At 44.4% G+C, this 23,794-nt stretch overlaps 1 protein-coding gene across 1 annotated transcript in view; it reads left to right on the top strand.

Annotated features, from left to right (window-relative positions):
* The window catches only part of Plxnc1 (plexin C1), a 152,812-nt gene that overhangs the window by 20,904 nt on the left and 108,114 nt on the right, over nucleotides 1-23,794 (top strand). Inside the window, exons 2-4 of the mRNA XM_057757721.1 lie at nucleotides 2,216-2,356; nucleotides 17,199-17,333; nucleotides 21,646-21,746. Coding sequence (XP_057613704.1) covers nucleotides 2,216-2,356; nucleotides 17,199-17,333; nucleotides 21,646-21,746 — 377 coding nt within the window. The remainder of the gene's footprint in view (nucleotides 1-2,215; nucleotides 2,357-17,198; nucleotides 17,334-21,645; nucleotides 21,747-23,794) is intronic.

The following is a 23,794-nucleotide window of genomic DNA, read 5'->3' as shown; positions in this document are numbered from 1 at the left end:
GGGACTGTGCTACGTAGCTGTGCTAATGGTCTAGGGCTTAGTTTAGAAGACTACATCTTTTGGGAAGAGGTCAGAAGTCAGAGGGCAAGGCTAGGACACAGGAGATTGTAATCTGGGAACAATTTTCCCCTTGTTCCCCTTTAGCTTCTGACCAGCCCATGTGATTTGGGACCAAGCTTTGGCAAGCAGGATATCTCACCCACCCTCAGCAAAGGCCTCCCATGACATCACTCTTCACGGCCTACTGGAATAGGAACAGCTATTTGGTTCCTACTGCATACCAGTCCTAAGACTCCGGTCCCATTTGGTACTTAGAGATAATCCATAATGCCATAGCCTTTACCGTTTTTCTGCTGTGAGATGACAAGAAGCGTAGTCCACTATTGAAAAATAAGAGTAGTGTGAGAACATTCTAGAAGCTCGGAAATGTTGCCCGATTCCCTGACTTAGCCTTGTGACCACTCAAAAATTTCATAAAAAATAATAAGCACAATAAACTGACCTTACATTTGGTCAGTTCTGGTTTTATTTTAAGACAGGATGTGTCATGTGTGTGGGGGATTTTCTTTCTTTTTTTTATTAACTTAAAGGTCATCCAATTTTTTTCTACTCATATCATGAGGCTTCCTTATCTAAACAGTAGCCTATTGTTCCAGTCCCCAGATCCTCAGAGATCTTTTTCCTGTAACTTTAGTTTTAACAGGATAGCTCCCCACCTTCCCTAACCACACGAGATATACTGTCTTTTCATGGGAAACATCAATCTCTAATGGGCATTCCAAAAGTCTCCTTCCAGGGAGTTCACTATAGAACATTTTATACAAATGAGTCCTCTCTTAGGTTATGACATTCCTTCCTTGAAAAGGTGATGGGGTATTGAAAGATGCTATCGTAGCTCACAGAACAACGTCAACAAAGAAGTATCGATGGTACTTTAAAGCCTTCTGCAATCAATTTACTCCATGAGTCCATTTAGTTTAGATGTTAATGAAACTTGGTGGGTTTAAAAAGAATGAATATTTAATAAGACATAAATTGAAAGGCATAAACACTGTTGGCAATCATATAATGAAGTTAATAAGTCTTGGGCTCCCCCTGCCCACTTCTCCACCCCCCCCACCCAGTCCCAAATCAGGAGCCACTACGGTGCTTACTGATGTTTGCCGGCTTTCTCATTGGCTGGAATTTAAATGTGTCTTTGAAAACCATAGTACAGTTGGGAACCGGGCTCTGGCAGATAAAGTGTGCTATCACACTGTGTTCAGAAGCTGCACTGGGCAACGGCTCGCTCTCTCTCAGCTCCCTCTCTCTCTCAGCTCCCTATCTTCCAGAGATTTGTGGAACAAACTCAGCTTCCTGTCGTTGGAGGCAGGAAGCAGCATGGGGCCCTTCATTCCTTTTAAACCAAAAAGGGAAAGACATTTTGCTTGACACTCTCTGGGTCCCAGGTTGAAAGGGGGCCTTTAGTTAATGAGCAGGAGCAAGCATGTGATTCCATGTGCTCAAAGCCTGACAATTGAAATGCGTTTAGGTTGAGGGCTTGTGCTTTTCACTTCCCCTTTAGCAGGGTCCAGTCCTACTCAGTTCCTCATTAGCCAGGTCTTACCACCCACCCCAGCTCTGGCTGCCTTCTGCCCTCTGCATTAGTCTTTAGGCTTCATGGTGCACTATCAGTCCCTCCCCTCCAGAGGCCTACTGATAGTCTCCTGCTACCCAATAGGGTAGTCTGAGCCAGTCACAGAAGCGCATGCCTAGCTAAAAGAAGCTATGTTATAGTTCATCTTAGAATGAACCCGGCGTCCAGCCCCGATTCAGAAATGGGTTCTCTCCTGGCAACAATGTAGAACTCTGCCATATAGATCAAACTGCCTGTCTGTGTGTGTGTGTGTGTGTGTGTGTGTGTGTGTGTGTGTGTGTGTGTGTGTTGGGGGGTGTCAGGCATGTGGAGTGGATGGCCAGCTCAGTGCTGGCAACCAGTACGTGTGAATACGCAGTTCTGCGCGTCATTTTCCCTGGCTCGGGCCAGCATGGTGAGTTGGCAGAGGAAGCGGTGAAAGCTGTTCCCAAGGATCCCGCTGAAGAGAATGTATCTAGGGTTCAGAAATGCAAACGTCCTAAGAGCTCCTGAGTGGTATTTTAGCAGTACTTTAGAAGTACTTAAGCCCCCCCAAAAAAATGATCATTTTTTTCCCCTTATTTGTTTATTTCTGTGCAGAAAGCTGAGGACCGGCCCGAACAGGTCCAGCCAATTGCATCGTCTACGTTGATCCACTCCGACCTGACGTCTGTTTACGGCACCATGGTGATGAACAGGACTGTCTTGTTCTTGGGGACTGGAGACGGCCAGTTACTTAAGGTTGGTTTCTCTGTGTTTTTTCAGATGTCTCCTTTTAAGAAGGTTCACGTTCTGCCTGTCTGTTTTTAATTTTCCATCCTGCTCCTGAGTTCTATGCGAGACTGTACCCCTAAGATTGCTTCGTTAATGCCATAGAGACCCCTGCCATGAAAAGGAGGAAAATTTAAGAGTCTATATGTAGTCCCTGTCGTCCCCCCGCCTCCGCCCTCAGCCTGCGATGAGGCAACCAGCCGCCTGCACTCTGGGAATGAGCCACACATGGGTCCTTTCCTTACTCTTAGCTGCTAAATGCGAGTCGGGCCTTACCCTGTCCCTGACTCAAACTTCCTGAGACTTTAACCTTTGAATTCTCACTTCTTTACATGGGAAATGTACAAAGCACCTGATTTCTCACAACTTCAAAGAGATGAGCGATTACAGGCTTGAAAAGAAGAAGAAAAACAGGCGTGCCCTCCCCCCCACATCCCACTCACCACCCTCAAAGGGGGTTTGCTTTCTGCCCTTTGAGCCTACACATGCCAAGGAGAGGTTCGAAATTTGAAATTCTTTGAGACTTCCCTGGACTTTGCATCTCATAGGACCATTCCCCCACCATATAGATGGTCCCTGGTCAAATTGAGGATGTTTTTTTAAATCACCTGGGGGAAGGGACAACGTGAGGGACTCTTCTGAGATCATCCCGTGATCCTCTTGTCAGTGTCATTAGCAAGAATGAACTGCATGTCTCCGGTGGCCTCCAGTGACAGTCATTGCTGGGAACCATGTTGTTCACCCTAGATGCAGCTTGACCTCTCTCAGCAGCCGGTCAGTTGACACTCAGTGCAGATTCTTAATTGAATGCCGGCGGGTCTGTTTTGCCAGCTTCTGCCCCTCTTCGGCCAGCTGTGCCTTTAGGCGGATCATTTAGCCTCTTTTAGCCGCCATCTCTCCAGCTGTAAAATGAGATTATACTAGACAAGCCAGGAAAAAAATCATTTCCATCTCCGATGGCCTGGGACTCTGTCTTTGCACCCATAGCCTTCCTCCAACCAAGCTTGTATATGCCCCCCTGTGTCCACACTTCGATCATACCTTACCCCCAGCCTGTTTTGTTATTTTCTTTTTATTTTGTGATTTGCTGAGCCCTCTGTATTTGGCCCAAACCCCACCTTCTCTTTGATGGTGTCCTTAGAGGCATCTTGCTCTCCCTGTCTCCCGAGCTACTCACTACCAGCCTCATCGTTGACTTGTTACCGAGGTCACGCCTTGGTACCTAGCCTCTCTGGTTCACATTTGCCCTGCCAACTGGATTTTAAGCTTCTTGTAAAAGGGGCCATGAATCCCCCTCAGTCTGACATGGTGCCGAGTGCCGGGTAGGCATTTGATTGGCTCTGTTTCCTTTGGAGTAAACCCAGGAACATATGGGAGGGAATTTGTTTGTGTATACCTTCTTTTTAAATATACATCGATCATCTTTCCTGCCATGCTAGCTTCATTTCCCGGGAAAAGAAGAGGTAGATGCACACCAATCATTGCACACTCACCCAGGGATGCCCGTGGACATTCTAACCCGGTTAGGCCAGTCAGGCCCATTAGCCCCACAGAAGAAATTTCTGTCCATCCTTCCTGGGTCTCCTTTCCAATTATCTCTTCAGATTTGGGATGTTTTTGACAAGTGTTTTGACAAGAGCACTGTTTCCCCAAGCCGAGCCTACCAGCCTGTCACATGGAGGATTGGAGGTGAAGGAAGACTTGCCTATAAATAGCTCCCCATGGGATGGCCTGGCTTCCCTGTCCTGTGGGTTCAATTCAGCAATTCGTGTGTAGCTGTCCACTTCGGGCTTGCTGGAAGCCAGGGGTTGGGACCAAGCTGCAGCTTCATGCTGTTACTAATGGACAGGCAGCTGAGACTTAGTCCCCCTGTCCTCAGGATATGGGGTACCACTTTAACACCCCCATCTCATTTTCAGGATTCAATTAACAAGGATAGATTGGCATTTTGTTTTCATTTTGTGACTTAACACTTTTATGGTGTTTCCCGCGTGTGAAGTCCCTCTACCTCTGCCTGTAACTAATTCGGCTCTCACAACCCCATTTTACAGGCGGAAACATAGAGGCCTAGAGTTGCTAAGTGACTGGCCAAAGTTGCAAAAGGGCAGTGCAGGGATTTGAACTTGGGACAGCTTCAGAGGCTGGAGTCATATTCCCCAGCTACAGGGACCTTGCAGCCTGGGCCCCAGCTTCCAGGCTCTTTCCTTGGGGGAGCTCTCAGAAAGTAGAGAGTGTGTTGGAGGGGATCCCAGTCCTACTGGGGTTCCTGTGGTTGAGGGGACCTTTCACCTGACTGTGGTTTACTTCTTGAGGATCAACCCCCATCCCCCGCCCCGACTCTTGTCTCCTGGGATAGTTCCCTCACAAAGCAGGAGGTTGTGAGGGGTGAAAGCCCCACACATGACCAGTATGGGAGTTTCCTTTAGACTCCCTCTTGTACCCCATGTGCAGATTCTTGGCTGTAGCCATTGAAATTACTTGGGAGACCCCCCCCAAAAAAAAAGACAGGATCAGGCACAGATAACTCCTAGATTGCTCTATTCAGAAGTGCCTCACTTCTGTCTTGTCTCACTTGTCTCCAGAACTGTTAGAGAAGATGAACACTGAGAGACAGACACATGCTCGGCTTCTGAGCCGTAATGTGGAAGTACTAATGAGTGCCCCCCCCCCAAAAAAAACCCAAAAAAGAAAACAAAGCCCATCCTGCTGCAGACAGTGGGAGGAGAGGGAGAAGAAAGGGCTTGGATCACCCATAGCCTGACTCATCAGTTTCACAGTGATAAAGAGGCGAAGGCATTTTGACATGTGCCAGGCACCGTAGTATATGCCTGGCTGAGTGTGAGGCTGGCATCCGGCAGCCAGTTGCTGTTTTTGCCACCACCAGCAAAGACCTGACTTCTTAAATCTCTGCAAACCTCATGGCATTTTAATATAATTTGGTGCCATTTTAAACCTCATGCTATTTAAATGATTTTTATCCCCCCTGCTCGTGAAAGAACTGTAGAGTCTCAGGCAGAGAGTTGCAGGGTTGGGGTTGGGACAGAGAGGAAGGCAAAGAGAAAAAATGATCCTTAATTGCGTCATATAGAGACAACTGCTGTCAGCATTTTGGATTCTTTTTTTGCATAGTTGAGGTCAGTCCATATCCAGTTCTGCATCCTTCTCTCCTTTAGCTAACGAGCAAAGAGGCTTCTATTAAGATGCTGCCGCAAACCCTTTGTAAATAGTATTTTTAAATAGCTCTATCATGTTCTGTTATGCGGGAACGCAATTTTGATCTTGTGCCTAGATACTGGATCAATTTTAAAAAAAAATCTTTAGAGCTCCCCCCACCTCAACCGGCCCCGCCACTCCAGGGAGACGGCACTACTTCCAAAGGTAATATTTCAGCGACGAACCGTGGAAAACCTGGAGACTTTATGGTTTGCCAGTGTCTTTACTGCCCTCCTTCTACCTTTGAAAAATTGTAGGGAAACTGAAGAAATGTGGAACTCGCAGGTCCTACCCTACCAATTTCTCAGCAGGTGTTTTGTGGTCACGCAGCAAGTCATGCCCACCCCGCCCCCATCGTTTCCCCATTCTGCATCCTCTCCGATTTTTTTTTTTTTAAAACGTTGTCAGCATCTCCACTGAAATCGGCGGAAAAGTGTGCCGACTCTGAACTCCGTGTTTGGAAATCCACATGGCATGTGTCACATGGGGTGTACCGTCGTAGGAACACATGCCGTCGCGTTCCCCAACTGTGGAAGAGTCTGCCATGTGATTCGGATTCCTTTGGGCTGACTCTGGGCCTGTAGAATATTCTCCCTATCTCAAGGGCAGAGTGGAAGAGTTTGAGCTTCTCCAGGCGGTACAATAAGTAATAAGGGGATATGCATGAAATTTATGAAATTTGAAGTTGGTGACTTTCTGCATGCCCATTAACCTTTCTTCCAAGCATAAAAGATAAGAAGGTAGAGGTAGCGGGTGAGAAATAATAATAGCCAGCATTTCTGAACTCTGACTATGCACCTCCCTCCTGAATCGGCATCTGCATGGGTTAATTCACTTAATCCTTACGAGTCAATACCATGGCCATCCCCACTTCATCAGTGAGAAATCCTGGGGCTTTAGGGTGTTAGGTAGCCTGTTCAAGGTGATTTGAACGGGGAAAGATCTGTCCCTAGAGTCCAAGCTTTTATCCTCCAGCCATACTGTTTAAACGTGATCTGTAGAGCTTGGCAGAGAGCTTGGGACGAGCTGTGAACTTTTCTGTCTGATATTGAGGTGTCTGGGCCGATCCGAAGACTCCAGCGTTTGAGGTTTTCTGAGAAGAGGCTATGGTTTCTGTGTTTTCCAGTTTTTTCCTATTTGGGGATGACTGTTTCTGGCAGCTGAGGGATGAGCCCCTTCTTCTTAGGGCTGCCAGTGACCTCTGAACCCCCAGTAGAACTTGGCTTTTCCCCAGTAAACATTCTGTGCTCATATTGTTTGAATGACCTTCGATAGGAGAACTAGGGTTTCCCAACTTCCTTGGTGCTGAGGTAGGGTTCTGGGTACAGGAAGCTGTGTCATACTCTGCCCGCATAAACAGCAAAAGGGTATTTCTCATTTGCCGCATCAGAACTGGCAAGGCTGCTAGCCAGTACTGACAATACTCTGCTCCTGCAAATGACTTTTCATTTTTCCAGACCATGGAGTCAAATCAAGTCAATTCCAGCATTCAGCTAGAAATTCCCGAAGAATCTTGCTGGACTTCTGGCTATTAAGGTTCTCAAGTGAACATAAGAGAAAGTTTTAAAAATGTAATATTTTACAGTACTCCCACAGAATGTAAAAATAGAAGAAGAACAAAAAAAAAAAAACCTGTGACAGGCCTGGAGCTGATGGGGGGAGGGGGGAGGACTGAGCAAAGGTAATGGACCAGATAGTAGAAACCACAGGAAGTGTCAAGCTTGAAATGGGCTCCGTGGTTGGCTGTGTAGAATGTCATAGGAAGCTTATTTCAAGTTCACTCCATTTCACACCTTCGGGCTCTTGAGTCTGGGGGCTCCCTGACTTGGAACGGTGACTCTCAAGTAATACACAAGTCTGGAATTCAGAGTTCAGGCCGTGGACTTTGTACTTCCCTAACTACATATCGGGAACCAAGTAGACTGGAAACAAGAGAGACCCAGCATCTTCACGTGTTAGCAGTATCATCTCTAACTACAAAGGCCCACAACACAGCACTAGGTAATTGCTTTGTGTGTGTGTGTAGGGCAGTTTCCTTCCCAGGGGTTCTCAAAAACTTCTTGATTGGCAGAATAAACAAGACAATTGGCTCATTTCCCCTTCTACAGATAAGCTCAGTTCTTCAGAGAAGGAGAAATTAGAAAAGTTTGGCTTAAGACATCTTAGTTTAAGCCGGGCGGTGGTGGCGCACGCCTTTAATCCCAGCACTCAGGAGGCAGAGGCAGGCGGATCTCTGTGAGTTTGAGACCAGCCTGGTCTACAAGAGCTAGTTCCAGGACAGGCTCCAAAAACCACAGAGAAACCCTGTCTCGAAAAACAAAACAAAACAAAAACAACAACAAAAAAAGACATCTTAGCTTTTTGGACATAGCTTTTCAATCTCACAACAATCAGAAAGGAACAAAGAAATAGTGTTTTGCTTAGTTGCCCCGCCCCCCTCGTCTTCATCTTTACTGTGTGGCACGGAGCTGTCCTGTGACTGTGTGGTGTGGAAATCTCTGCTCGTTTAATTTTAGCAGCATGGCTGGGATTTTTTCTCATGCAACAAAAAATCCCAGGGCTAGTTAATAGCCTACCATGCAGCTTCAGGAAGATGTCAAGAGAAACAGCATGTTGACATGAACTGAAATTCTCCATCAGGGAACATTTGTTTTCTACACAGGCCTTGGCTGGAAGAATATGATGAGCTTTACAAAATCTTGAACGCTAAGAGCATTTCATTTAATATTTTCCTGCAGCCTGTTCTATACCAGGCACTGTTCTGGTTACTTGGATACGAAGGTGATTCAAAAGAGCTGTGTACGTTAATCCTAGCACTTGGGAGGCAGAGGCAGGAGGATCTCTGTGAATCAGAGGTCAGCCAGTATTCATAGGGAGTTCCAGGACAGCCAGGGTTGCCTAATGAGACACCTATCTCAAAACAGGAGCTATGGAAGTTAGTCAAAGAGAGAAGTCTGCTGAGTGTATGGGGGGCGGAGCAAAGGGAGAAATCAAGCAAGTTAATGACCCAAGGCTAAAGTCGTGTCATCCTGAGAAGAAGCCAAGAGGAATGGAGAAAGACGGTGGGCCCAGTGGAGAGGCAGGAGATCCAGGAGAGCTCCTCAGAGGAGGTCAGGCTGGATGGTGAGGAGGATGTGAGAATATCCACAGAGGCACAGAGTGACTTCAGATTCGATCTATATTAAGGTCGTATGCTGGAAGCAATAAATAAAAATCCGCATCTTGCCCTAGCGGAGTGTTGTGTGAATTGGATAAGGTTTGTCTTATGCAAAATTCCGCCCATTTTTGGGTCTCTGTGACTCATGGTTGCTTCCTGCACTGCTCCTCTGAGCCTCTTCTTTTTCCAGAGGCACAAGGAGGAATGTCTCCCTTGCTCTCGTCTCTGTGGTTTCTTCTCTCTGCATAGATATCCTCACGTGCTCTGCAGTTGGAAGTCTCTGAGGTCCCCCTGTACCCCTGGCCTGGCTGGGCTGGGAGTTGTTGGGAGAAACCGGTGCTCATCACTGAGAGAGGAGACTGAGGACAGCCCAAGACGATGTCCCAGCCTTTTCCTGTAGTGCATGTGGGATCTTTGGAAGAAAAATGAAAATATCCTGTTCTTTCTCTGTCCAGTGTGTGAAGGTTGTTGTTTGCATAATCTGGCCAAAAGAAGAGCAGGTTTTTTTTTTTTCCCAAAAATTGTTACACTTTAAGCCCATTTATTTATTTATTTGTTTATTTTTGAGACAGAATATCACTGTATAGTCCTGGTTGGCCTGGAATGCCCTATGTAGACTAGGCTAGCCTCAAACTTCGAAGATCTGCCTCTCTAACGCTGGAATTAATGGTGTGTGCCACCATACCTAACCTCGTGTCTTTCTTTGTTTTTATGATTTTTATTGAGCTCTGCATTTTTCTCTGCTCCCCTCCCTGCTTCTCCCCTCCTCCTCTTCAACCCTCTCCCAAGGTCCCCATGTTCCCAATTTACTCAGGAGACCTTCTCTTTTCTACTACCCATGTAGATTACATCTATGTATGTCTCTCTTAGGGTCCTCATTGTTGTCTAGGTTCTCCAGGATTGTGATTTGTGGGCTTGTTTTCTTTGCTTTACATTTAAAAACCACTTATAAGTGAGTACATGTGATCATTGTCTTTCTGTGTCTGTGTTACCTCACTCAAAATGATATTTTCTAGCTCCATCCATTTGCCTACAAAATTCAATATGTTATTTTTTTCTGCTGTGTAGTACTCAATTGTATAAATATACCACGTTTTCCTTATCCATTCTTCAGTTGAGGGACATTTAGGTTGTTTCCAGGTTCTGGCTACAACAAACAATGCTGCTATGAACATAGTTGAGCACATGTCCTTGTGGCATGATTGAACACCCTTTAGATATATACCCAAAATGGTATTACTGGGTCTTGAGGAAGGTTGTTTCCTAATTTTCTGAGAAATCGCCACACTGACATCCGAAGGGGCTGTACCAGCTTGTGCTCTCACCAGCAATGCAGGAGTGTTCCCTTTACCCCACATCCTCTCCAGCATAAGTTATCAATATTTTTGATTTTGACCATTCTTACAGGTGTAAGATGGAATCTGAGTTGTTTTGATTTGCATTTCTCTGATGACTAAGGATGTTGAACATTTCCTTAAGTGTCTTTCAGCCATTTTAGATTTCTCTGTTGAGAGTTCTCTGTTTAGGTCTGTACTCCATTTTTTTTAATTGGATTGGTTTTTTTGATGACCAATTTCTTGAGTTCTTTGTATATTTTGGAGATCAGACTTCTGTCTCATGTGGGGTTAGTGAAGATTTTTTTTTCCCATTCTGTAGGCTGTTGTTTTGTCTTGTTGACCATGTCCTTTGCTTTACAGAAGCTTTTCAGTTTCAGGAGGTCCCATTTATTGTTTCTCTCAGTGTCTGTGCTGCTGGGGTTCTATTTAGGAAGTGGTCTCTTGTGCCAATGTGTTCAAGTGTACTTCCCATTTTCTCTTTTATAAGGTTCATTATGGCTGGCTTTATGTTGAGGTCTTTATATCGTGTCTTTATTTTTAAAGATAACACATGGACATTGTTTAAAACCCTCAAGAACTGAAGGAGTATATAAACAATGGAAACCATTCGTTCCTAACTTCCCATTCCAGATTCCCAGTGTAACCAATAAGAGAAGTTTCATGGGCAGTTTTCTAACAAGAGCTTACAGGTACCTACAAGCAAAATGGGGCTAACTTTTCCTCCCTCACATTTTTGTTGAACATATAATGCACTACATATGTATATTGAATATATGTTTACTATGACATGTTAAAATACTATATGAACAACAAAAGCGCTCTCTAGTTATTTTGATGGCTGAAGAGTACTCTTGTTTTCACACTACTGTTTACATAACCCAATTTGGTTTTTTTTTTTTGCACTATTGTTGTTTGTATAATTCCCTATTATTTATATTTAGGTAGTTTTAGGATTTTACTTCTAACAGGGCGCTACAATGGACATATGTTAACACACACACAGAGACTTCAGGGTCCAAGAACACATGCTTCATAATTTTCATGATTGATGCTAGATTGTCTTCTAGATGGATCTGAATTCCACCATCTTGGACACGTGCCTGTTCACACCCAGCATCGATGGCGAGCAGACCATGCCGAGGGGAGCTTGTTTAGGAAATTATCGGTAAACCTTGGCAAAGCATACCTGGCGACATTGTTGGTTTTTTTTTTTTTTTTTAGAAAGGCTTCCCTGCCCTAATTGGGAATGTTGAAGGATGCTGGTGCCTCATCTTCAAGGTGTCAAGGAAACAGCTTTGTGTCCCACCCCTCCTATCTTCACCAGCTGTGCTGCGGGAGTCGATGGCACGAGACCCTGCCAAAGCTGCAGTGCTGCTCCCGACTCACTGAGCACAGATGAGTGATGGAGTCTTTTCTAAATTATTTTATGTCTCTTCTTATTTTAAAGCAAATTCGAGACACTATGACATTTACCCCAATGTATTTCATTATGCCTCCCCGAAAAATTATTATCATGTTCCCAACTGTGACTATAATGTCATTATCACAGTTCACAAAATTATCTGTAATTTCTTAGGATTATCTACTGAATGTGGCTGAAATTTCACAATTGATTAAAGATACACTTAAAATTATTTGGTTCAAATTGGTGTCTGGAACACATTTGGTTGCCTCTTACCTAAAACAGCCCCTCCGAGAGAGACACACATACACATGCACACACATGTACACTTGCGCACACACACACACGCACACACATTGGCACACATTGGCACACATTCACACACACATATGTACATACACACGTGCACACACATGCACACACTCACACTTGCACACTCACATACACATGCACACATTGGCACACAGTCACACACACATATGTACACACACACATGCACACAGTATTCTTTCCCACTGTCTTACTGAAAAGCCAGGTTCTGGGTCCTACAGTGACTCCCATTGTGGGTTTGCCCGTTTGCTTTGCTGTCTCTTAGCTTACTCTATGACTTCTTCCTCAGCTATGTGGATGTTAGCATGGAAGATTTGATTTGGCTCTGGTGGAGTGTTACTATTGAGAAAGTGACATGGGGCTTTCCCGAGGGAGGGATGTGTTTGATGTGATGTCTTCCTGAAGCAGGACCGAAGCAGCAACTGTTCCTAAGGCTTATGCGAGCATCTTTCTGTCCGCCTTTCTGTTGTGATCTAAGAAGCTTCCTCTCTTCACTTATAAACCACTTTTTCCAGAACCACGGCAGCTGTTTAAATTCTGAGCTCAGTCACAGGGTCACTTATGAGTTGGTTATGAGTTAGGCAAGTTTACCACTTACGGGCTCAGTGCCTACCCGCCCCCTTGGTTCCAGCCACTTACCTCTTTTCTCTAGGGCAGCCTTATTGAGAACTTTCTATGCCGACAGAAATATTTCACATCTGCACTTGCCAGTACAGCAGCATTAGCTATGGGTGACTCCTGAGTCCTTGAAATATGGCCAGACTGGGGGTGAAATTGAAATTTCAGTTGAATTTAAACAGCCCTGTGTGGTTAGTGGCTACCACCTTGCAAAACGCGGCTCTGGAGCCGTTTCCCCTGAGCCACAGTTCTTTCCCACTTCTCTGAGACCTCACTGCTGCTGTTTGAATGGGGGATTTCTAAAGAGTAACGTTTAGTATATTTGGTTAGCGAGACTGACTTTGACTGAGCTGCCGCCGCCTTTGCTGAGTACTCTGGCGATTAGCTGCACCAAATCTACTGGGGACTTGGGAGTGGTACCAGGAGTTGATGGGTACAGGAAGCTGCTCCCTGTGCCCTGCTGGTAGAGAAGTAACAATGAAATGGCAATTGCCAAGGTGCCGTAGGGTATGCTGGGATAGGCATGTTACTGTTCAATAGATACGTGAGCGTGGCTTTGTCCAAAATGAATCTTAGGTGTTGATTTTTTTTCTTTTCAATACACATACACCATATGACGAACATCCATGTTGGTTGAAATGTGAGTGTTGGGCCTGTGAGATGGTACAGGGGCTAAGAGAGCTTGCTGCTAAATCTGGCAACCCGAGTTCAATGCCTGGGACCCACATAATGGAAAGAAAGAGCCGTCTCCTACAAGTTGTCCTTTGACCTCCATACTCACATATCCACACCCTCGCCCTGCCCCGAACACACAGAAAAATAGTTAAACGCTTTTAATAAAAGTGTGAATTTAGGTGATCTATCTGGATGTCTTCCAACTGGCAAGAAAGTTGACACCATCACTTATTACAGTACTGACCTGGATGGGTAAACAGATGTGAGGATGGTTAGAACTTGGTCCCTACCCAAAGGGAACTTGCAGTCTAGCCATAGGTTATTATCCACTGGGTACCAATTACGTGTTAAGTATCTCATTCTTAATCGGTTCTTAACATAACCTACAAAGCAAGGCATTGTTAGTCCCAGTTTATAGATGAGGAAATGGTAGTCTGGGAAGCTAAATAAGGTATTGGATCAAAGTGGTCCAGCTGCTTAATGGTAAAGCCAGGTCTAACCCAGGCCCCCATCCACAGTCTTATCTGACTTTCTGCACACGTGGGCCCTACCGCATTGCCTATCACACTTCTGTTCTCCCTGCAGAGGGAAAGGCAGGATCCACACAGGTGGAAGAACCCATGCCCTCCCCTTTATTGCATTATTTCAATGACCACCCTTCTCCACCTTGCTCTGCTCACACCATACTGGTCTCTCCTACTTCAGGGACTCTGCACTGACTGGGCCTCTTTAAACAAAACACAGAAAATCCCCCAACAATTTCGAGCTGGAGAGATGGTTCAGCAGTTAAGAGCACTGGCTGCTCTTCCAGAGGACCCGTGTTCAATGCCCAGCACCCACATGGTAGCTCACAACTGTAACTCCAGTCCCAAGGGATCCAGTGCCTGCTTCTGGCTTCTGTGAGCACAGGGAATACATATGATGCCCAGATATCCATGTGGACAAAAGACCCACACACGTAAAATAAATTAAAATAAAAGACAAGTTTCATCCAGAGCCTGAATGACTCTTGTAGGATTCTGAATCAGTGCCACTGTCCTTAAAAACCTACCATGAGCCTATGTTCTCCTTCTCCACTTTAACTTATCTCACTCATTACTTTCAACTGTATTGTTGATAAGTGATTTCTTTACATTTATATCAAGAAAAATCTATGCATGAATATTAAAAGACAAATGGGGAACCTGAACTGAGTCACAAGCTGATGCTTACACACCCACTGTCACTAGTTCTTTTTTGGAAAGGGGTACCTCTTCCTTGGTCACATCCATCCCCAAAGAAAACCCTTCCTCTTGGACCAACCACTCCTCTCAATTGGCTAGTGGACCAGTGACAGAATTCTCATAACATTTCCCCTTTTTTGTCTAATTAAGAAGGAAGGGTCTTAAATCTAGCATAGGAAAACTATATATAAGAATTATTACCAAGTATTGAAAAAGAAAGAAAAGGTAATAACCTTAACAAAATTGAAACTACATACAACTAGAACAATTGTAAAGTGAGAAATACATTCTCAATGTCTAGTCCCTAAGTGATTGGCAAATTTATAGAGATTACTCCATTAGCTATCCTCTCCTGAAGAGTTAAAAGTTTTGTACCTAATATATGCCTTTTTGCCAAGATTCAGGAGAACTATAATTGTAACTGTCGAGTCTTCAACCCCATCAAAGACCTGAGAAGGAAATATTATCTGAGTAAGCAAGGAAGTGCAAGCAAGCAACTTGTAAAAAGTGTGAGAAATGACAGAAACAGCGGTTGCCTGGACAGTTACCCAAGGTTCCTCTGCAATGTTGGGACATCCACCTTTGACCTACATGCCTAGAATATCTCACAGCCTTTTTCAGAAGCAGAAAATTTGAAGGACTACCCTGTTTTTGCAAAGTTCAGCAGTTGCCTTTATGTCCTGCTTGTCCAGTTTGGCCAGTGTATTGTCAGTAGTCTAGGCAAGGGCAGTCTCTTGCCTTAATGGCTAGTTTATGCCTCAAAGAAAGCAGACTCCATATGTAATTTCTTTGATACCTATCATCCCCATTAGAAGTAGATCATGCTGCCAGGAGCAGACATGTCTTACGTCAAAAAAAAAGTCTAAGTTATTAAACATTTTAAATGCCATATTCTGTAGGTATTTGAAGTATTTTAAGATTATCTTTCTGAATATATCTCTGTATAGCTAGAAAACCTAACTAACATAAGTTTGATAGTTAGGGGTGACTATTAGCCTGTATTTCTTTATTATCCTAAATAGCTTTTAAGGACTAAAATTTCACATTGCATAATTAAGCTGTATAGGTATGAGCTATATAGGTAATACCTTAAACAAAAATAGAAACAGATGTACAGTATAAAGGACAATAACTTCAAATTCATAACTATATACAACATATCTTAATAATAGAAGCACAACAGTATTAACAAAAATAACCTTAAATTTATATCAGTATACTAAAATCCATACCAATGTAAATTATTTAAAACTAGTAGTAGCTTTTTTACTTTGAAAGTAGATTCGGTAATCTACTTTTTAAAAATCATATCTATCCCCCCCACTTTTTGACCATACCACAAAACACACACACACGATGACAAATATCTGTAAGCCAGTGGAAGAACAAAATCCATCCATCCCATCTCTTGGGAAGGTGGGTATCATGTTCTTAAAATTACTTCCTGATGTCTAGGGGGTGATGGCATCTCTAGGGGACCCTTGGAATCATCCTGAGCAGTTTGTAGTACAAAATCGATCTTTGGGTAGTGTTTATTGGCTTAGAAGTGTTATCACAATCTGGATAGAATTGTCCTTGCGGAACCCCATCATCCTTTAGAGACTTTAGAGATCACTGTCAGGAGTGTTTATTGTTCACTACAGAAAGCATAAACATATTAAGTGTCGTATGCAGTAAATCTTAGGGAGGTCAAAGGACCATGATCTATTAAATACATCCGGGTTATCCAGGCTTAAATCCTCTCAATTGGCTAGCAGAGTGGTGACAGAATTCCTGTAACAGTGTTGTATAAATATTAGTCCAGGTTTATCGAGGAGGCTGCCATCCATCTTCCACCCCCTCCCCCATGCAGTGTGCGTTTCTTCAGGGAGGATTTCTTTCCCTCATCTACTCTGCCCCATAGCCCATTGTGTTCACCGTTATTTTCCTAAACCCCAAACCAGTATAGAGGCGATCCGTAAATGTTTGTTGTCTGAAGATGAATGACACTCAGGTGTCTTAATTGCCAAACTACAGAATACTGATTCACACCTGCTTCTGTTTTATATGTAAACACATACACGCTTGTCTATCCCAGTGAATTTGTCGGGGGGGGGGGTTACTTTAAAATGCATGACTTTGGAACCGTGGGGGAGCCACAGATTAACCCATGCAAATATATGTTAAGCAGACAGTGCCTTGGCTTCAAGGTCACATACTTGGTGTGATGCTCAGGAAGCTGTTACTTGTGGTTTCTGGTCCAGCCAAGTCTGGTCAGAAAATATGGAAACAAGCTACCACGTGTGGGAATACTGTCCCAGAACTGAAGAGTGGCTGTCAGTGAAGTTTTGGTGACTTTTGTCTCCTGCCCAAACAGGTACGCTGTACTTGGTATTGTCAGCCTTGTCAAAGATAGCCATGAGAGGATGGTTAAGGAATATATTCTCTCACCTAATTATACATACACACATATACATATATACATACATATAATATATATTAAACATATATATGAAGCAAGAAATATTACATATTTAGACAATTTTATTTTTATTTTCAGTTGTTCAAGACTGACTTTTTCTGTCTAACTACCCTGGGTGTCCTGAAACTCTCTTTGTAGACCATGCTAGCCTCAAAGTCACAGAGATCTGCCACCCCTGCCTTCTGAGTGTTGGGATTAAAGGTGTGGTGCCACCACCACCTGGCTAGTCAACTTGATGATTGGCTGTATTTCCAGCGATGGGCTTTTCAGAGTAGGGGTGTGCTGGCCAGTGGCTTGAGTAGGGAAGGATGTGACTTCAGAGGTAAGCTATGGCACTTCCTGTCCTGATATTCAGAATACTAAACAGAAATTATATTTCTTTCTGAAAATCAAAAGGTCGTTCTCGGGGAGAATTTGACTTCAAATTGTCCAGAGGTGATTTATGAAATCAAAGAAGAAACACCTGTGTTCTACAAGATGGTTCCTCACCCCATGAAGGACATCTATATCTACCTAACAGCTGGGAAAGAGGTAGGTGAAGATGCTGTTTATTGCTTCTGAGCGGGACATAGTTCATGTATGTTAATGTCCAGTGGCAAAGCTTTTACTTTGAGCCACCAGGTTGAAACACTGCTGCAGGCTTTGAGGAAACCTACAGAGGGTCATAGACATGGAATTAAAATCCGTACGAACTGTCATCAGTAACTAAGCGAGAAATAATATCCATTTAGACAATTTTATTATTGACTATGTTTTCAGTGGCAGATTTTTCGGGGGGGGGGGTGCTCACAAATGGGCCCATAATCAGCAAAGTAACTGAATTTACACATTTATTGTATGGGCACTGAAGGTCAGATGCATTTATGAGTATGCCCAATGGGACTGGCTTTGGAACTCAGGGTTAATATCAGGCCACAGTCTCATACACATTCATGAACCAGGAAATCTATGTCAAGCACTCCCTCCACACACACTCTCTTAATTTTTCTGGATGTTTTAGTTTTTCTTATTTCTGCTTACTGAAATAAGAGCCATACCCTTTCAACATTTTCTCCGTCTTTAATAAAAGGAAACACAATTTTAGATTGAGTTCTTAGAATATATGAGTCATCGTTCTTTGTATGGTCTTTCTATATATTCCCAGAGTTGTGTATGCATATACACATGGATGTAATAAATAATACTAGTGGAATGTGTTAATAAAACTCTTACTCAGCTTACATATGAAAAGTCTAAGGCTTTTAACAGTTAACTAGTTTCAGAAGATTGTATGTATGTATGCATATGTACGTGTGTGTAATGTTTGTGTATATAGAAATGCTTGTATATATAAATTATACATATATAGGGATATACATATATACATACATGATGTGTGTATACATATGTGATGCACATATGCACTTATAATGTATGTATACAATACATATACAATGTGTGTATCAATGATATACCTATACATACATATGATATACCTATACATACATAGATAATATGTATATGTGTGTCTGTGTGTATCTTCAAGGGGGCTAGAACTCAAAATTTGCTCTAATTCTGAAGCCCATGCAAAATGACACCAAATTCCAAACTTGTGAAAGATGACTATCCTGGCCTGATAGCTTTGACCCATGACCCATTGAACACACTACGCATGAGGAAGGTGATTATGTAAAGGATGTCACAGGTGCCCTTCCCCTTCCCCCATTTCTCTCTTCTCTTTCAGTCATTCTTCAGGAGGAGAGCAATGACTGTCCTTCATGTGCTTTTGAGTTAGGGTAGCGGCGACAGTATCAAGTACTCTTAAAAAGGCCACGTTGCTCTTTGCAGTTTGAAAAGCCGCTGATATCCAATGATCACGTTAGGATGGTCACATCTGAACCTCCCACCGCCTGCTTCACCTTCCACAGCCTTCTGTGCAGGCTCACTCTGACATTGAAACACTCCTTATTATGTCTCTTCCCTGGGATCCCATATTTGAAAGACTTTTGTCCATTTAACAAGCTGTGTTTATTAAGCAACCATTCTCATTCCCAGGCTTTGTTTATCAAGGACATCTCAGAGCTGCCAGCCCAGGCACTGCCTGTGCTGCCATGCAGAGCTGATAGGATTCCAACGCCCCAAAGCAAAGATACTGGAAGTCTGGTTTAATCTGTGCGTGTTTTTCCATTTCGCTTTTTGAAATATTGCAACTAGCTCATAAATTCCCATCAATGCCCACAAAGACACTTGCAGAACCCCAAAACCCAGTGCTGTGGGCTAAAGACCACTGTGAACAGACCAGTAGTTCACAGATCTTCACTTCCTAGAAAATAGACTTCCAATCCCGAATCACTTAGCCTGAAGGCCTTCAAGACTGTTAAAGGGGGCGTCAAATCTTACTGTCTCCATATTCTTCACTTTAGCATTATTGCAAGAGGTTCTATTACTTAGCCACTTAGCCAACCATGGTAGAGCACCCTGGGAATCATAGTACTTAGGAGGCAGTGGCAGGAGGATCGCAAACTACAAATTAAACTTGGACTAGATAGTGAGTTCTGTCTCCAAAAAACAAACAAACAAAAACCCTGCTAGTTGACTGTGGCTGTGCCATTCTGATCACCAGAGAAACCCAATGCAAAGGATTTCGTCACCCCTAAAAAGATATTAGTAATTTTAAAAGCCATGAGAAATCTGTAGCATGGTATCAACATGTGCCCAATTAAACATAATCATATGCAGATATATGTACTGACGAAGAGATAGTGTGTTCATTAGAGAGCATGTCTAATGCAAATATTTATAGTATCTTATCTCTTACAGTTATTACATTTGTGCTTAAATATGCTAAATGGTCATTCTTGAAGAATGCTTTAGATCAAAGACTCTCAGCAAAAAGGGTCTTATGACCCGTTGTTATTTATATCTCTACAGTGTCACGGTGCTGGACACATTCGAAGGCTCACACAAGCCTGTGCTAAGGAAACTTACTGACTCTTTCAGCCTAGGGGGTTCGTGTTTGCTGGACCATGGCACCGTTTTCTCCCATAATAGCAATAGCTGGGACTTACGACACAAATTATTTAGTATGCTTCGCACTCTGCTTGTAATAACCCCGTAAAGTCGGCTCTGTACTGGTGCCGTTTTTACAGACGACAAAACAAGGTTAGAGAGATTATGTGGCACTTAATAAAATCCCTCAGAATTAAAAAGATGTTTTGTGAGCTACAAGGAAATAAATATCCACACTTCGGTTAATTCTGGCTCAGACTTGTGGTCTGCTGGCTGCGTCTTGTCAGCAGCACAGGGGCCTGGGAAGGAAGAGGGCACAGTGATCCTGCACGAATCAGCCTAGATCTGAAGGCTCTTCCTCGGAATCTGTCCCCGTTTTCGCCACAAACTCCTTCTAGAACTCTCCTTTCCTCTATTTGTACTTCCCAGCATGCACAGCTTCCCAGGATAATGAGTTCCACAAGTTTTCTCAATACCCGCTGTGCAATTGTGCCTTCAGAAAATGTGCCAGGCGACACTTGGGCACTCCATGTTTGCCACCGCCTCTGCTTGCTGCCTGGATCTGCCCTGCACCGTTGACTGATGAATGAGAAAGCCATTCTCATTCTCTCTCTCTCTCTCTCTCTCTCTCTCTCTCTCTCTCTCTCTCTCTCTCTCATTCTCTCTCTCACAAAACAGGGAATGCCTTTAATGCCCCCTCTATTTGTTTTTGCTTGTTTCATTTTTCTTTTTTGTAGTCCTGGGAATGAAACCCAGCACCTTGAGCGTGCTAGACAAGGGCTTGACTATTAAACTGCACCATCAGCCCTGTCTCCTCCTGTTTCACACCCTGGAATGGGTGTGTGAGTCACTGAGCCAGGAGCCGAAGTGATGGAGATACCCTACTACCACTGCATTTCTGCATCCCTTGCCAAACTCATGCTGGTCTTTCTGGGGCAGAACCACTGCTCTTCCTAGATGCTTGTTTCCATAGAGCCACTGACAATATTGACTATCCCCGTGTGAAAGTCAGGTGACCTGGCTCTGTGATCCCCATGGTAATAGTTATCCACAGATCAGAAATGTGGCTATGGTAAGACTCACCTGAGAAGGCTCTTATAATACAGTCTCCAAGACTCCACCCCAGACGTGGCAGGAGTCTGAGCCACAGGGAATCTGGGAATACTGTCCTCTTGATACCTTCTGGGGATCAATTCCACAAAGCCCTCAAGACATCAAAATCTGTGGATGCTCAGATCCTTAAAAATTTTTGCATATATACATTCCTCTCATATACATTAAATTATCTTTAGATTAGTTATGATGCCTATGATAGAATAAAGTGGTGTTTGGTTTTTGATTTCTTGAGACAGGGTTTCTCTGTAGCTTTGGAGCCTGTCCTGGAACTAGCTCTTGTAGACCAGGCTGGCCTCAAACTCCTAGAGATCTGCCTGCCTCTGCCTCTGCCTCCCGAGTGCTGGGATTAAAGGCGTGCGCCCCGACCGCCCAGTTAATAAAGTGTAAATGCTATATAAATCATACCACTGCACTGTTCAGGGAACGAGAGGATGAAAATACACTGAGCAAATAGAGACACAATATTTTTTTTCAGATGTTTTCGATCTGCTCTTGGTTGAATTTGTGGGTTCAGGAGCCACTGGGGTGAATGGGGATGGCCTTCTGTACTGCAGAAGGCTGGTTCTTACACACTGCATCCTGTCCTAGAACTGGAGACCTGCCATTGGATGCCACCGTGGAGACATTCAGGGCTCAGGTTGATAAATCTACTCTTTGTGGTCCTTGGCGCCCCACCTCCCCATTCCCACCCCAGTGTTGCTTGCAATTCCTTCTGAACTCATGTCCTCTTCATTTCCAGGTGAGGAGAGTTCTTGTTGCAAACTGCAGTAAGCGCAACTCCTGCTCAGAGTGCCTAACAGCAGCAGACCCCCACTGCGGCTGGTGCCTCCCGCTACAAAGGTATTTCCTAAATCCTTCCTCACCTGACTCGCCTTCTCCGGAAAGTGTGATTCAGACGAACACTTGTTGCCCCTCTTTCGTGATCCGTTCCCGGGCTGTGGGGGAGCAGAGCTCTCCAGGACCAAAACGCATGGCGTAACTGTAACTCATTCTTCAAGATGGTTCTGGCCGTGTCAGTGCCAACAAGTCATTTGACCCAGGCCACACGGGACCACCCAGGCTGGGGGGCAGCGGGGGGTCGGGGGGCAGGGATGTGACTTGGGAAGGGAGGCTAGTGTGGATGGATTTGCTTTTTACTTCCTACCAAGTTCACCAAGACTTCAGAGCGAGCCAAAAGGTTCTCCCTTAGAGAAGATAAAAGAAGAGGAATGTTTGAAAATTTTCAAATGAATCCTCATCATGCCATGGATTCTGCTCGCTCTGTGGAAGCCTTGTTATTGATGGCATTGTCTTCTCGCGTGCCATATAGCCGTGGGCCTGATGTACAATCTCAGTCTCCAAGCAGAATCTGCCCAGCCTGGTCTTGAATTACGATGTACACGACCCAGCTAGGCTCAGGGGCGACTTGTAGCGGCTTCCTCTCCACGGCAGTTCTTAGCATCGCTGGGACCAGCCTGGTTGGATTCACTGTTGCCATGGTAACCCAGTACTCCAGCTCTTGCTATAGAAGCAAGGAGGAAAGAGCCTTCGCTGCTGTTGCTGCGGCTCAGGCAGGAATGGAGAGGGGGGGAGCAAGCCACATAACAGTGGCTGTCAGATTGGTGCTTTCAGTTTTAAAAGGTGAAACAGATTAAAAAAAAAAACAGTGGAGCAGGTAGAGAGAGGCTGAGGGCAGAGCAAAGGGGCAGTTGGGGGCTGAAGGCGATAGAGAAGTGAATTAGGAAGCTAATGGGGGAGCAGGAGGCATGAATGGAAAGGGGTGGTTATAATGTTAGGGAGAGGCTCAGGAAACAGGCTAAAAATATGGAGATGGGGTGAATTAAGAGTTTGTGGAGGAAGCCACAATCCGAGCTGCTGCAAGACAAGTGCCCCCTCCTCTGCTGCACCTCCTTGTGGGGCTCTTTCCCTGAGAGTCGCTGGCAGACAAAAGAAGCAGGGCCAAGGAAATTCTCATGAATAATTGTAATTGGTGGGAGCCCTTTCTTCTCGTCACATGCCCGAGAGTAGACTTTAAGAAATTAACTGATCACAGCCAGTATTGTGTGGTTGCTGTAGGTTTTTTAGATCCACTCCATTTATGCAGCGTCTCTGGGTGTCTGCGGGGGGAGAGAGCTCCAGGCAGGAGCCTATTCATGGGTGGTTGGTGACAGTGGCGGTGATTAAAAGCTGCATGGAGGTAGGGTCTGCTTGCTCAACAAGCGTGGGTCAGGAGTTGATGGGAGATGCCCGAGCCGGCAATAGAAATTTGGAGTTGGTTGTATTTTGATGGTACTTACAGAAGCCTTAAGGTCAGAGTAGGGAGGGAATGCTGGCTGTAAAGAGGAGATGTTCAAGAGCTGAGCCCTGGAGTGCCTTGATGTTTAGGGTCAAGAAGAAACAGAATTAGGAGAAAAACAATGAAGTATCAGAAAAGGGAGAGGAAGCTCTTAGGGGAGGATTCTGTTGCCAGGCAAGGAAAGCGAAGGGAGGGCAGTACATGGTGCTGGCTCCTGCCAAGGAGGTCCAAGAGAGAATGGAGCCACTGGACTTAGCACATGGCAACCGGTGGTTGTGACAGAGGCCTGGGCTTGGAGTGGTGCAAAAGGACACTGAGCAGTGAGCAGGACGGCTCCTCGGGGTGTTAGGAGGAATAGCAGAGGAGAGATGGAGCAGATTCTGGGGCGGAAAGTAGAGTTCAGAGTTTAGGGTTCTAAAACATTGTTTTTCATTATATTTTAATTGGAGTGGAGTGATGCGTGTTCCATAGCACGTGTGTAGAGGTCAGAGGACAGTTCGTGGGAGTTGGCGTTTTTCTTCTACCATATGGGTCTCGGGGACCGACCTCAGGTTGTTAAGTCTGGCAGGTGAAGGCACCTGCCAAACCAACTCATCAGTCCAAGTTTAAGGTT

The sequence above is a fragment of the Chionomys nivalis genome, chromosome 25, assembly GCF_950005125.1.
Source record: "Chionomys nivalis chromosome 25, mChiNiv1.1, whole genome shotgun sequence".
Lineage (NCBI taxonomy): Eukaryota > Metazoa > Chordata > Mammalia > Rodentia > Cricetidae > Chionomys > Chionomys nivalis.
This window is presented reverse-complemented; position numbering and strand designations above follow the sequence as displayed.